This window comes from Euphorbia lathyris, chromosome 3, assembly GCF_963576675.1.
Source record: "Euphorbia lathyris chromosome 3, ddEupLath1.1, whole genome shotgun sequence".
NCBI classification, from domain to species: domain Eukaryota; kingdom Viridiplantae; phylum Streptophyta; class Magnoliopsida; order Malpighiales; family Euphorbiaceae; genus Euphorbia; species Euphorbia lathyris.
In genome coordinates, this window is record NC_088912.1 from 57903038 (window position 1) to 57918508 (window position 15471).

General features: G+C 36.6%; 1 protein-coding gene across 1 annotated transcript; it reads right to left on the reverse strand.

Moving 5' to 3' along the window:
* Positions 1-1889: 1889 nt before the first annotated feature.
* On the reverse strand, positions 1890-14772 carry LOC136222070 (probable metal-nicotianamine transporter YSL6). Its single transcript, XM_066009547.1, has 7 exons — positions 14282-14772; positions 14027-14199; positions 13821-13918; positions 12208-12345; positions 11740-11929; positions 10893-11025; positions 1890-3027 (listed from the first exon to the last, which is right to left on the reverse strand). Exons 1-7 carry the CDS (start codon positions 14622-14624, stop codon positions 2093-2095), a joined length of 2010 nt encoding a protein of 669 aa, XP_065865619.1. The 5' UTR covers positions 14625-14772; the 3' UTR covers positions 1890-2092.
* Positions 14773-15471: the final 699 nt, after the last annotated feature.

Consider the following 15471-nt stretch of genomic DNA (forward strand, 5'->3'; position numbering starts at 1 on the left):
CAAATAACTCAAACCAGAATTTTCGATTTTTCGATAGCGCATGGCTAAAATTGATCATGATTGGAAATGTTAGAGTTAAATTTATACAATTTCATACGTTATGGCTAAATATGCACTTCGCTTGAAAGTTAGGGTTAAATTTAACCCTTATCCCTAAATATAATTTAAATAACTAAATAAAAATACAAAAATAATATTTATAAATAACTTCATTTTTCCATAAATAAAAATTTAATAATTTAATTGTTATAAAAAATTAAACTCATGACAAAAAAAAACATAACAGTGAAACATAAAATTATATCTATTTGAAAACCGCAGAAAAAAAAATATGCATAATCAAAGTACTAGAAAAAAAAAATAGGCGGAGAACCAAAAAAAAGAAGAAAAAAAGAAACAGGCTGATGAGAATCATTCACTTCTTTGAAGGGTATTAAAGGTATTAAAAGTTGAAAAGCAGTTGTCTAATTAAACAGCAGCATTTTGTTACTGTTTCAAAAAGTAACTTTTTCATCCGCCAACCGCAAACAGCAGCTTCTTTTTATTTTTTACCAACAGCAAACAGGAGGTTAAAAGGAGTGAAACAAACACCCCCTTTATAGTCCTTAATAATAGGGTTGTGTAATTTGCACTCATTAAATGTATGGAGAACATATTTTTAATGAGTGGAAATTATACCCACATTAAATTTTGATCATTAAAACTCATTTTTCTTGTAGTGATAATGATATGTTATTTGTGTGTGTTATTTTTGTATATGTATAGTGTAGTGGGAGGTAACAAACTCCATTAAAGTTGCTCCAAGAGGGAAAAAACTTGATTTTTAAGAATTAGAGTAAAATACAACAATTACAACAGTAGTGCAGTATAGTACCCTAAAACTCTTTTGAAAAATAAACTATCTACCTTTAGGCCCAATCCCATCCACACAATTTTATTTCCAGAGGCTATTTTATCCATCTTTCAATGGAAGTAAGAAAATTGTGTCGCAATTAATTTTTTTTTTTTTTTTTCATATGTTGAAGGATGTAAAATGTTAATGTGGTTGATTTTTGTAATAGTTTTGATTCATTTGGTAGGTGGTGGAGTAAATTTAAACACTGAGAAAAGCAATAGTGTTTTTCTCAAATTACTGAAATCAATTTATTTCTACTGCCTCCTGGCATTGGTTTAGAAGAAGAATTATTCCTTAAAAAGGCATAAATGCAGTTTGATAAGATAAGAATAGTTGAAGAAGAAGATGAACCGAGATTAATTGCCTGAGAAAAAGCTTGTCTAATTTCAAATATGTGATTACTAAAAACATATACTATTGTTTGGCTCTTTCGTGGGAAATGCGGGTGTGTCAGAGAATTATAGTATTCTCGAACTATGGAATAAAATTGCGACTACTAACTTCTAAATATCAAATGACTGTAAGGAATAAAGAGAACGTCAAATTCCAAAAGATTCGATTATCAAAACAATACCCACCTTACAGAAATGATTAAGAACAAGCAAAAATAAAATTGTATTGGAAGTTTGAATGAAATTGAACTTGAATTAAAATAAAAACAAAGGAATGATTGAGAAATTTAAATTGCTGAAGCCTAGAGTTAATTTGCTAGAGTTTTGGTTGAGTGTGTATTGAGTTGTCTCTTTTCATCGTGATTTTTTTTCCTTTTGTAGATGTTGGAAGTAACTTCATGTTGTTTCCACCAATCCACGTTCTCTACCATGTTAGGAGTAACTTCATGTTGTAAACCTAAGAGATCATGAGGTCATTTAATATTTCACAATAAATAAGAACATTTCCATTTCAAGTTGTTATGATCTCACAACCGCACCCTAAGTGCAACCATAAAGTCTACCTACAGAGTTTATTCCATACAAGAACTGGCGAACCTATGCGAGTCAAAAGGCGGCGTGCATTCTTGGAAAATGAGTGCAGCTTTAATAACAACTATTCTTATTTACAATTCACATCCTTTCCTCCTCCTTTTTCAAGTTCATTCTCGATACAACACATCACATTGACATTTACAAACAAGAATTCAAAGTAAGGATTTTTTTATCAATTTTACAACAAAGCCACAAGGTAATAATAATACGCTCAATGAGTTGCAGAAGGACCAAAGTACATGCAAATGGGCGGATTGATCCTGAAAATAGAGAGCACTGCTGATGGTATTGTCCAGATCCCATCACCACAAATTAAACCTGATGCAACTGCCCCTGCGTAATCTTCTGCATCCTTCCTATTTATTCTCTCCCAGATAAACAATATCACTGTCCCAACAAACATGTCTATAGCAAAATAAGCTCCAATATAAAATGGAACAGCCATAGCCATTGGAATAGGAATGAACTGTGATATTTTGTTTGGAGTCACATCTCTCAAAAGATTTATAATCAATGCAGCTACAAAGAATCCACAACACATGGCCAAGCAATGTTTCGGCAGTTCCGAGAATCCTTCAATACCTAGAATTGCCATCTCTCTGAATATCACAGCATATGGGGCTTTGTATGAACCATCAGGTGCACCAATATCAAAAGCAGTCCAGTACATCCAAAATGTCAATGGGGCTATAACACAACCCATGGCTGTGCCTACCAACTGGCTCACGAACATCGACTTCGCTGATGATAGAGTGAGGTACCCAGTCTTAAAATCCTGCATCAGATCAGCTGCAGTAGATACAATTGACATCATCACCCCACAAGCTGCTAATCCAGCTACAACACCACCATCTGTTCCAACCAACGAAGCAATGATGAAAAGACCAATTTTTCCATAGGTTGATGCCAAGCTCCAATCTGTGAGCCCTGTGCCATATGAGTTGCAGAAAGCAAGAGCAGGAGCAATAACATATGAACTGAGAACCAAATACCATCTCAAGGGTGGAAAGATTATTGGAATCATTGCTGTTGATATTGCAGCCAACCCCACATAACCAGATGCTGCAAACCAGGAAGGTATTTTATCCTTTAGGAATACCTCATCCCGTTTCTTCTGTTCCAGTTGCAATTTCGAAGTCTCATCATCTACAGATGTACCATAAGAACTGTTACTCTAAAGCAAACACGTGATTTATTATTATTATTAGTAGTAGTAGTATTAGTTTTTTTTTTCAAATAGGAATAATTGCATATGCATCCAATAGTCATATAAGACTGAAAGGATTAAGGTACTTGGTGATGGTACATGATTCAGCAAAAACTACGTCAGCTTTATGAATCCTGTAGCTTAGAAAGATGGATTATAACTATAGTTGTTTTTTATTTAATCATTAAAATTCATATCTTGGCATTAACAACCTCCTATTTATGTTGTGTTGTAAAAGCAAGTTTGACATTAAAAGATGAGAAAAACAATTTGAAGAATGTGAATAATCATAATTGGGTGTCAGAAGTTCTTCTGACTTAGTATAGATTTAGAAGGAATTTTGGAATAGAAGAAGATAGAAAGGAAGAAAGGGAGAATAGAATGGAAAGCAATTCAGATATTTCTCATCGATAGATTTTCCTGCATAAGAAATAGAAGCTGGTACACAGCTAAGGTCATAAACAGTTATATGGTACATCATCGATTCTACAGCTGGCATAACTGCTCCACTACAGGCCAAAATAAGCTAAAAAAACATATTAAGCAATGGAAATAGCTAAGGAAGCAGCAATAAACATCAGAATTAACTACATTAAAACTAAAGGAACCTGACAAATATCATAATCAGTCCCTCTTACGCCTGACATATATATGTGGAAGCGCGAACGTAGATCCCCTGCTTGAATCTAAGGAGGCCATTGTGTAAGGTATATCTAATGTCACTTTGGGGTTGGATAATCAATTGTTGGATTAGGTTGGTGGCATCATGGCCCCCTTCATAGGAAGAATGAACTTCTTCTAGCCAGGAAGGGATTACCATGGAAATGCTAAGACCGTAGTTGTATCCTCTCTCTGCCTAGACAAGGCATCAGCTACTTTGTGGTCTACCCCTTTCTTATACTGGATTGTTTACTCTAGCCCCAAAAGTTCAGCTACCCCCTTGTGTTGTGGATAAGTGTGTAAGTTTTGCTCTAAGAGGTGTTTTTCCAGCCTTATTTGAGGAGATTTGTGCTTGTGTTCTTTGATGACATCGTGGTATACAGTTCTTCAGCTGAGGAGCATCTGCAGCATTTAGAATTGGTGTTTCAACTGCTAGAACAACATCAGCTCTATGCCAAGCTGTAGAATCTATGATGTACCATGTAACTGTTTATGACCAACATTAGCCCAAAGGACATCACTAGGAATTCATAGTGCCTTGTGCGAGTCTGAAAAGCAGTCTTGTGCACATCCTGAAAGTTCATTCTTATTTGATGATAGCAGGACCTCAAGTCAATCTTAGTGAAAATTCTGGCCCCTTTTAGCTCATCTATCAACTCTTGAATGACAGGTATAGAAAATCTGTTCTTGACAGTAGCCTTGTCAACATAGAATCTCCAAGTGCCCTCTTTCTTCTTCTCTTTCTTCTTTACCAATAGAACTGGTGAGGCATAAGGGTTGTGACTGGGTTGAATTACTCGAGTGGAAAGAATTTTAGAGTATCTATAGGGTCTTACGTTTATAGGATCAGTTGAAACCCATAGGGTAGCATGATCATGGGATCTCTTGGAGCGTAATGAAGTTGGTGTTTGGAATAGTTGGCTAAATTGATGAATTAAGGGAATCTGTTTGAGATAAGTGTGTGTCTAAGGATGCCGAATTTGAGGGGTTGACTTAACTGACATTGGAAACAAGCTAAAGGTCACTTCTTTACACCCTTTTGCTACTAACCTGTTTACAGATTTAAGTGACATAAGCTTAAGGGTGGCCTTCTCAGAAATTCCCTGAAGCTCTATTTGTTGTTATCCTTATGAATCAATAACCTATTCTGGGCAAAATCAAAGGTTACTGGAGTGTGTTTCATCATCCTGTCTACCCCTAAGATTATATCAGTCCCCTAACTCCAAGACTCCTTGAATGAAAAGAAAACATGTTGTGATGCATTGACCAGTGGCAATCGTTGCACTTGGCTCTGACCATCAACTGTCTTCGATCAGCCATAGATACAGCAGTAGGTTTAACTTGGATCAGGGGCAACTTAGCCTTTTTAGCTAACTTCTTATCCACAATGTTGTGGGTGCTCCCATTGCCAATTAGGATCGTAATAGGCTTTTTCTACAGTATATCTTTTAGCTTGCGTGTGTCATCAATTCTTCCACCTTCTAGAGCATGAATTGATACAATTATCTGCTCAGCCTCCTTGGGGTGTTCTTCTCCCACTTCTTCTAACTCAGAATCCTACAGTCCCTCATATTCCTCCTCTGATGTTTTGATAAAAACGAAATACAAATACAGAAGAAGATTGAAACTACCAAACAGTGATCTATTCGATTGAAGAACTCAAAGAACTAGTAGTTAAATGAAAGACGGAGATAGAATGAATTGAGCGCTCAACCCCCACATGAAGATATTCTTCCCTCCCTACTCAAAGAGCTGAGCCTAACTCAAATGAGCCAAACAACATGATTTTGCATACCCTTTCCTCCACTAACCAGACCCTAAACCACATGTCCCTCATTTCCCATATTGCCCTTGATGCCTATTAGCATATTCTCCTTATATATTTCTCTCTGATTGCCACCAGAGTTGAGATGGGACAGAGTGCACCCAAAATCATACATTGAAGCTTGGATTTGTCATTTTGTCATCAACAACACACCAATTTGCTTCTTGATTGCACTCATGGCAAGATAAGGAAGGAATTTTAGCTTCCAGGTCAATTAGTAGCTTGTAGTCCTCATAGGATTGGGTCATCCACACAGCAATATGAACAACTAATTCATACCATGCAAAGGTAACTAGTACTAAAAGCTTGGCAATTTCAACAAGTAGTCCTCTCTTCTTTAATACATCAAACATGACTTCTAAAACAAGACTTCTGACTTTATTCTTTGTAGCAGATGTCAAACCTCCCACTAACAAATTAAGCAAAAATTGCTTGATCATCACATAGGTGTTATTTATCTCACTATGAATATCCTTGGATGCATCAATATAGGGGCAATCCTCTGCCAATTGATACTCCCTTAAACTAATTGAAACCACAGGAGCCAAACTAATATTGGAAGACCAAAAATTGTTGGCAAGCTGTAGAATACAAATGCAGCAGCCCATAAGACTGTCTTGAACAACATGGTCAACATCTTCAATGGTAGATCGAACAATTGATTGCAAATTATATAACTGCTAGAACCTAAATTTGAACCAGCTCACCTCCTCGTCATCCCAAACTTTCTGAATTGATTGGAAAAATCTACAATTTCTATTGATTCTTAGTGTTTGGGTATTAGGAGAAGGAAAATCCAGAAAATAGGACAATGCGCTGTGGAAATATTTTCAGCAGTGAAATAAAATTCGGATTCAATTTTCTTGAAGAGGTTTTGTGTTGGGTTAGCTTGAAACATGTCATTAAGAATAGAGCTCCACATGGAGATGCATTGTTACATATCAGCGTAGGAGTAAAAGGATCAAATAAGATATTTGCCTATCAACCTAGTTTAATTAGTTATCGAAGTCTTTATCTGCAGTGCGTCATATTTGTCCCGTAGCTAGTTGTTAGAAAGTTGTTATTCCAGTTGTAGCCAGCTGTAGAAATGGTACTATCTGTTGCATCAGATAGTCCTTTTTTATTCCCTTTATTCTATAAATGTAGTGCCTTTGTAAGGATGAAGCAATCATTAAGAATACACAAATATCCTACCTATTCCTTTCTATTTCTGTCTATCTTTCTCTCTATTCTCCTATCTTTCCCTTAAATCCCATTCTAATTCTATTTCTCAGAGCTATAATCTGACATGCATGTAGTGCATATGATATGGGTCCCAATTTATATTCATACAACACCTGTTCCCCATTATAAAATGGTTGAATACCATTTTGAGCTCCACTAACTTCAAAATTAACTCATGAATACTATCTACTAAAATTAGTATAGACTTACCTTGTAATCCTTCATGCAACCAAATGGGCTTTAATACCAACCTTGTTTCCCTGGTCAGAGTGGCCATTTCCAACACGATTAACTCTCTGATTTCACCATCTAGAATTTTTTCTTTGGTTTCGCCAACCACCACATCGTCGAACACAATTTCATCTTCCTCCCCATAGGCATTCTCATTCTTGGAGACCAGAGATACCCAATTTGGGACCATAAATAAACAATTCAGTCTTGTACCTCCTAAAATTATAATGCCCAATTGAATCATGCGTCTGACCTGCATCATTAAAGATTGGTGTAGGAGCTATTACGGACACGTAATTGGCAATCACATGAAGGGGTGTAAAATATTTCGTCTGTACCAATTGACCTCCACCCTTTGTCGTAGCATCACTAGCCGCTGATTGATGGTGTGGTAGTACAATGACTCCACTTTTTTTTCTCCTTGGACACATAATACCCAATAACGTCGGCCAACTGAGAGGAAGTGTGAGGAAAATGGGGCTGGTTGTGAAGCCATGGCACATGGAAAATAGACATGAGAAGGAAGGTAGATGGTGGTATCAAATAGAAATGGAGATTGATTTACCTCGTGTCCTAATTGATTACCTTGTCCCGTGTCCATATAAAATAGGTTCCAGGTGTCTGGTAAGCAAAAGGCATGTTAGCAGTGGGACTCCTTCCGTGCAAAAGGCCTTTGTGGTGAATCCTTGGATACAACAATCTCACTACTGCGCATAGGAGAATTTCAGGACAAGCATGCCGTCTTCGAACAAAGTTCTGATGGCGTCTGAAAGACGTCGAAATTGGTCGAAAATTGATAGACTCCGGTGCAAGAAATCCTCGAAGAAATAATATCGACTTTGACCCGTAACATTTGCCTCCTAAGCTTCGTTTTTTACCTCAGCTCCTTGTTGAAAAGAAGGACCTACATTCTGCAATAAGAGGTCCTCTGTAACCTCCTCCTTAATTTCCTTTTCCAGAGATTTTTCCTCCATGCGGTGGTTGGGACATTAGATTCAACTATAGTGGGAGGTTTTTCCAAATGCCCCTGAATATTACCATCCAAAAACTCCTCCATAGCTTCAAGCTTCAGCATCTTATCATCTAACCTCTGAATCTTCTTCCTAATTTCTTCTTGATGGCTCATGAATTAATCATGCCTCTGCTCGCTGGTTTGTCTTCCTAGCTTAAAATCAGATCCAGTGATTGTCCTCATTTGTGTAATCTCAATATAATTGGTATTCTTCTGAAGAGACAAATCAATTGAGGAATGACACTCACTTTCCATAGGTTGCTCATCTAATCGTCTATGAACCTTGGCCTCCAAATTCTCCATCTTAGCAGCAATTCGTTCTGCATACTTCTGCGGATTTGTTGCTGTCTGCAGAATATCTCCAAGTGAACGTATCAGAACTTTCCGTTGTTCTTCATGCTTATCAAGCTTAAGATCAAATAGCAATATCTAACTCCATCTCGATTTCCATTTCGGTTTCATCTCGGTTTCCATTTTGTTTACACAGAAGGCGCCAAATGATAAAAACGAAATACAAACACAAAGAAGAAGATTGAAACTACCAAACAGTAATCTATTCAATTGAAGAACTCAAAAAACTATTACACCGCTAATTAAATGAAAGACAAAGATAGAATGAATTGAGCCTAAACTCAACCCCCACAGGAAGATATTCTTCCCTCCCTACTCAAAGAGCAGACCCTAACTCAAATAAGCCAAACAACATGATTTTGCATACCCTTTCCTTCTCTCCCTACTGCTATATATACACTAACTACAACTCTCTCTCTTCACTAATCAGACCTTAAACCACATGTCTCTCAATTCCTACATTACCCTTGATGCCTATTAGCATATTCTCTATCATGTTTCCTCAACATTTAAAACATTCAACTTCTTATTGGTGCATTTCGTGGCCAGGGAAATACTTATCCCTGCATTTCAAGCAGGCTCCAAGTGCTCTTTCTGAATGGTGCCAGGGTAGGATTGAGGTTTTGGTTCAGGCAGTTTATACTTTATACCCTGTTGTGGTACTAGAAGAGTTATTACTGTTAATAGGTTTAGAAGTGGTGTTAGGAACACAGTATCTTGGTATTAGGTGAACGAAAAGTAGGTTTTGGCTTCACAGCCTCAAGAATATCCTTAAGATGGATTACTTGATATTTGGCATGTTCGATTGCTGCATAAGCAGGCCTAATTTCAAGTTTGAGTACAGATATAAAGCTAGAGACAAAAGAGGACTCAATTATAGATGGATGCACCTTTTTCATATCAAGTAATCCATCTTAAGGATATTCTTGAGGCTGTGAAGCCTCAAGAATATCCTTAAGATGGATTACTTGATATTTGGCATGTTCGATTGCTGCATAAGCAGGCCTAATTTCAAGTTTGAGTACAGATATAAAGCTAGAGACAAAAGAGGACTCAATTATAGATGGATGCACCTTTTTCATACATAATTTGGTAGCCTCAAATTTGATCCTAATAGTCTGCTACTGTGGAAGTTTGCCTGAGTTGGGAAAGCACTTGCACTACATCTTCAACTTTAGTCTCCTAGAACCGTTTTTCTATCTCCACCACAAGTTTTTCCCAAGTCACTGGGAATCCAGTTTCTGAACCATTTCTCTACTCTTCCTTGGAGATATAATCCAGTGAGCTCTACCTTTTTTTCCTTAGCAACTTCAAATAACTGGAAGTATGTAGAGAATTTACTTATACAGGTTTCCACATCAATTCCACCAAAGGATGGTAACTCGCATTTGGCTAAAAGTTTGTTAAGGGAAAGGCCTTTGGAAATGGTATGATCACTCATATTCATGCTTCCTGGGTTGCTACCCAGTATGCCCTTCTCAAGGTTGAGATTGGAAGTAGAAGCCCTATGAGGAAAAGAATTTGTTTCAGACCGGTTTGAATGAGTTTAGCCAGGGTAGAAATAGATTTGTACTAGATCTTCAAGGGATTGATGGGAGTTGATTTGCTCTTTCCGAATCTGGGTTTCCTCTTGGAGAATGGACTCAATCCTCTCATGTTGAGCAGCCTGACCATCTCGGAGTTGAGTCTTCATGGCTTCCCATTGGGCAACTATACTCTTTGCTTACTCTCCCATCCTGGTGTTTAATGTCTGAATCTGTTGCTCAATAGATTCCATGGTTGTTTGTGCTTTTCATGCTGTTATGGTTCACTAATCAACCATAAATGGCTAGGAGGGCAGTGTCTCTGATACCAATATCAGATGTTCCTCTGACTTAGTATAAATTTAGAAGGAATTTAGGAATAGAAGAAGAAGATAGAAAGGAAGGAGAGAATAGAACAAAACGTAATTCAGATATTTCTCATTGATAGATTTGCCTGAATAAGGCATGACCTTAAATAGCAGCTGATACACAGCTGAGGTCATAAACAGTTACACAGTATAGATATAGATTCTACAGCTACCATAACTCCCCGTTATAGTCCAAAATAAGCTAACAAACATAATCAAGAAATGCAAAAAGCTAAGGGAAGCAGCATTAAACATAACACAAATAACTACCCCATTAAAACTAATTAAAACTAAAGGAACCTGACAAATATCATAATCATTCCCTCTTACCCCTGGAATATGTAACATGGTGCAAAACAAGTGAAAGATATCTCCAACTTTCAAACAACTTTGTTGAAGCTTCAGTTAATTGTTTGAATAAATGCAGTTACTTGGTGTGTAAACTAGAATTGACTGTAAAGCCATCATTTCTTATTAAAGCAGGAAGCCTAATGGCGGATATCAATTGAACTAACAGTTAAGGAACATGTAGAAGAAACATAATTGTTCCATAGTATTTGAAACGATCATAGCAAACAAGACTATATGTCCAAGTCATATTGTATCTCACCTTGAACCTCCTTGAGAATAGGAAGGTGACTCTCTTTACTACTTTTATTGCATATTTCCCTAATAGTTATGGCAATTATCTTGATCAAATTGTAGAGACCATCTCCAAGGATAAGAGAAATGGCTATGAAGACCTGCAAACAAAGCAATAGTTGTGGATGAAGTACCACAGAACATATAAACAAATATTTTACAGAGGCGCCAGGAAATTAAGATAAGAATGTGCACATGGGTTGTTTTGAAGGGATCAGATCAGTATCAATTTGCATGCTTGCTTCTCAAATGGTAGCTTTTGTCTCTTTCATGTTATATTTAACTTCTTTTTCCAGAAATTATGAAAAGTTAAAAGGGTGAAAATTGCATAAGCATAAACTTGTTAGAATTTTTGCCACTCCGCCACCTTTTAACATAAACACTATAGAGTGTTTGCACATAGACAAAGAGGCACAAAAATTATATATTTAGCTTACATGCAACCATAGACATGCAAAAATACCAACAAGTGCTTTCTCTGAAGGCCCATCAATATGGATTAAGAGCATCCACAAGGACCACGACCCTTGAAGTTGGGTTATTGTTTCACCAGTCCCAAAAGTTCACTTTGTGGCACTTTAACCTCCGTACTTTAGTTCAGATAGTAGAAAAAACATTTCAGGTGATTCTCTCACGGAAAGCTTACATGGTGTCTTTGCTTTCCAAATTAATCTCCATCTAGTATGTCTAATAGATGCCATATATATACACACACACGAAAAGTTTAGGAACAACAGGTGCTTTTAACCCCATTAATATTGAAAGTCGCATTTGTTAAAAAAATGCAGTTAAGTTTCAAGATCCTGATACTACACCTTGTATCCATAAAGACCCTTGAAATCATTGCCACCCAAATCAGCTGGATACCAGTCCCCATCATGTTGAGAGATGAAGGGCCACAAAAAACCCCATGAGAGGATAGCACCAAGAAGAACTGAGCAGTTGACTATGTGCGGGCAAATAAGACCACATCCAACATAAGTTGGACTAAAGTCAAAATAGAACCTGAAGGAAGAGTGAGAATCACATGAAGAAGTAATAAGATAATGAAGATGGACCAACACATCAATAATGCACAACTGCTACCAAATATACAGCTTAAACTTGAAACTGCATCTATATCACTACTCACGAACTTTATCACCAAAACATTTCAAGCACAACATAATCTAATATCTGCAAATCTAATCCCTTGTATAATATTATTGCGTTATGTACTGAAATGAAAAACATGGAACAAAGTATCAAATAGCAGTTTCAGACACTAAATACATCAAACTTACGTGTTTTTGAATAGTGTCAAGCCAAAGCTGGGAAAATTATCAAATCCGCATGAATCCCCTATGCCACTGAAGAACCACTTGAAGCAGCTCCAGACTAAACTTATGCTCAAGTACTTCCCAAGACAAGTAACCTGTTTCCTGTATAAGATTCACAAAACAGGTTAAAATCAAGGACTCTTCCTTTTCTTTCTTTTGCCTTCTTCGATCATTATGTTTTGAAGATGCCTAAATTGTTGAAATTGAAAAAACTACATAATAATTAGCAATAGCAACAATTGGACTTTTAACCAAAATATGTTTAATATGAAACATATATCCCATTTAGTGGTAAATATGCAAACTATTTCCCATTTTAAGGTTAATTTTTCACTCATGGTCAAATTTCAACAATTTAATAGCCTAAATGTCAATTTTCTGGACAAAGTAGATCCCACACACCTAGCATACTGTAAATTGATGCTTTGAGTATCAATGAACGAAAATAGGTTCTGGAAGTAGCAATAGGATAGAACAAACAAGACTCGCAATTTCGACATGGGAGAAAGATTGACACTCCAAATCGAGATTTAGATAAAAATAAAATCAAATAAAGCAATTCATCACCAGACTAAATACAACACAAAAGAAGATCAAGGCTTCAAATCTTGACCTTGCTGAGCGGCAAAATGCATTTTATTCCCTTATTGGCATGCTACAATATAAATACAAATGCACATATATCTATCATTAGCCTATAAGTTAATAGGCTTTGCCCCCTCATTTACATGCGGAATGTGCACGTACAACATTATAATAATTGAAGTGTTTATTTTAAGTACCAAACAGTAAATGGAAATCATAACAACAAACAAACATCATAGCAATGAACAAAAGATAGAAAATTTCTTTTGCTGATTTCTTCCTTAATATATCTCCATTATTACTTCCATTAATTACAATCCACAACTAAAATATTTTAAGCAGCATGAAATGCGAATAAATATTCCTGAAGGCACACATACATGCACAAAGATTATTTCATGCATCTGTGAATTCTCATTTTACAACTTAACAAATCAACATTCACTTAATGGCAGATAATCTTTTGTGAGAGTAAATAGATATTTATCTTAAGAGGGACCACAACAACTTCTGCAGGCTTATGGAGGACCACTCTACTAAAATTAATTGAACAAAAATATCCTTTAGCTTCCAAAAATATAACTTATGAAATGGAGGAAGTGATGGAAGAGGAAAAGGTTCAGTAATGGAAAAAAGTGTTCTAATCTTATCCAGTTACAGTGATTTTTTTGTAAAAGCAGTTCGCCTTGTGCAGCAGGCACTTATAGATCAATAGCTCATATCCCTATGAAGCCCTTCCTTTCCAAAGATCCATGGTAAGATTATCATATTAAGATCTGAACACAGATAGCAAAACTCACTATTAACTTGGGAAATAGTTTGCATAATAACCACTAATGGGAAATGGGACGTTGTTTCATTGGAGTTTAATTAGTTCAACTTTGACAATTCTTACCAACATCATTATTAGTGTGTTAGCATTTCCCTACAATTGAAAATTAGTGAAACGAAACATATATGACATAAAGATGTAATACATCCATCCAGCTTACCCAGCAAGCTGAGCTCCTGAGTGTGTGTGAAAGCTATTAATTAACATTGCTGTAGCTGTCCCACTAGGATATGTAAGCTTATACTCCATCACCATAACCTGCAATTTTAACCCAACAAGGGATGTAAAAGTAAGACCAACTAAAAGTTTAAATTCATCTGCCCAAAACTTTAAATAGTAAAAGAAAAGAGCAAACGGTCTATCTACCTTACGGAGGGGCACAAGACTAAAAAGTCCAAGGAAACTGACAACAAACAAAAACCCAATCATCCAACCCAACCCTGGGTTAAAAACATCCTCTGCTCTGTTTCCAGGGTAATCAGGACCAATCAATTCATAAGTTCTGCTGTCCATTGCAAGCAAATACGAGCCAAATCCTCCTAGAAAAGTGGAAAGTAAATTAGATAGACAGAAATAGAAAATCATTTCCTAGTAGTAATATTTAAAAGTAGCAGTAAGTACCGCTAAATGCGAGGCCGTAGCAAGCAACCACACATGTCTGGATAACAGTGTTCTCCTGTTTGGTAAAAGGAGCAACTTGAATGCCCAATTTGGATAAAAATCCAACCCAGGACTGAACAAAAAAGAAACCGAGCAAACCAGCAGCAACATTCAAAGAGGGAATAATGCCGACGGTGAGATTGAGCTTGTGGGTAATAATGCAAAAAAGCGTACCTAAGACAGCACTCACTGCCAAGCCCCTGATTGTGATTTGATCCTTCCAATCAGGAATCTGTTCGGAATCTATGGTCTTAATTTTGTTAGAATCAGGAAACAAGAGCGGCTCCGATATCTCAGTCCCCATTAGGGAAATTTTTGTTCAATAACCGGAGATGATACGGTTGAGGGGAATAAGAAATTGAAGAGGGGAAGTGAGCAGGAATATCAGAATATCCAGAAAAGGAAGGCTAGGGTAGCTAGAGGATGATTGAATGTTAGTTGCAATTTCTTAAAGAAAACGAAAGCAGAAGTACGGCATTAGTTATTTGGTCGAATAATATTGTGCCAAGTGTAGCAGCATTGAATGTAAGAAACGTGGGGTGGGGTGGGGTGCCTGAAGCCTCGATTTTGGAAAATTTGATTGCTACAAATAAAATTAAAAACACTGCTAATTACTAGTAACTTTGTAGCAACTCTAATGATCCCCGGTTACGAATATCTTTATCGAACCACTTTTCATTTATTTTGGGCTCATTAAATTTTGCTTTAATTGAACATTTTGTTCACTGAAATATTTGTTTAATCGGGTTCAAAATGAAAAGACTAAATTTTCGGTTTCAATTTATAAAGAAACCAGGAGCTAGTCTTCCGATTTCTTATTTTATTTTTATTTTTTTTAATATAAAAATAGAAATTAGAAGCTCGAAAAACCGAAAGTCAGGCTTCCGCTTTCTGTTTTGGGCAGAGTGTAGATAAAACCACACCCTGCCGATATATTCTTTATTTTTGAGACCGGAAGACAGGCTTCCAGTCTCAAAAATAAAAGTCATTGCTCCCATCAAGGGAGCAGTGACTACACATTCACGGTTTGAACCGTAAATATGTATAACTTTTGGTTTAGAATTAGAAGTTTGATGCCCAAACTTAAAACCCCCCTATATACTATCTATTCACTCCCCCTTATTTCTATTTCTCCCCCTTATTCTCATTTC

Excerpts from the sequence above, each read along its gene's own strand:
- LOC136222070 (XM_066009547.1), bottom strand. The coding sequence starts at position 14,624 with ATGGGGACTGAGATATCGGAGCCGCTCTTGTTTCCTGATTCTAACAAA. Across the intron at positions 13,919-14,026 it reads GTCTTGTGCCCCTCCGTAAG|GTTATGGTGATGGAGTATAA; the intron begins GTAGATAGACCG and ends TTAAAATTGCAG. Across the intron at positions 11,026-11,739 it reads AGGGTCTTTATGGATACAAG|GTCTTCATAGCCATTTCTCT; the intron begins GTGTAGTATCAG and ends CTTTGTTTGCAG.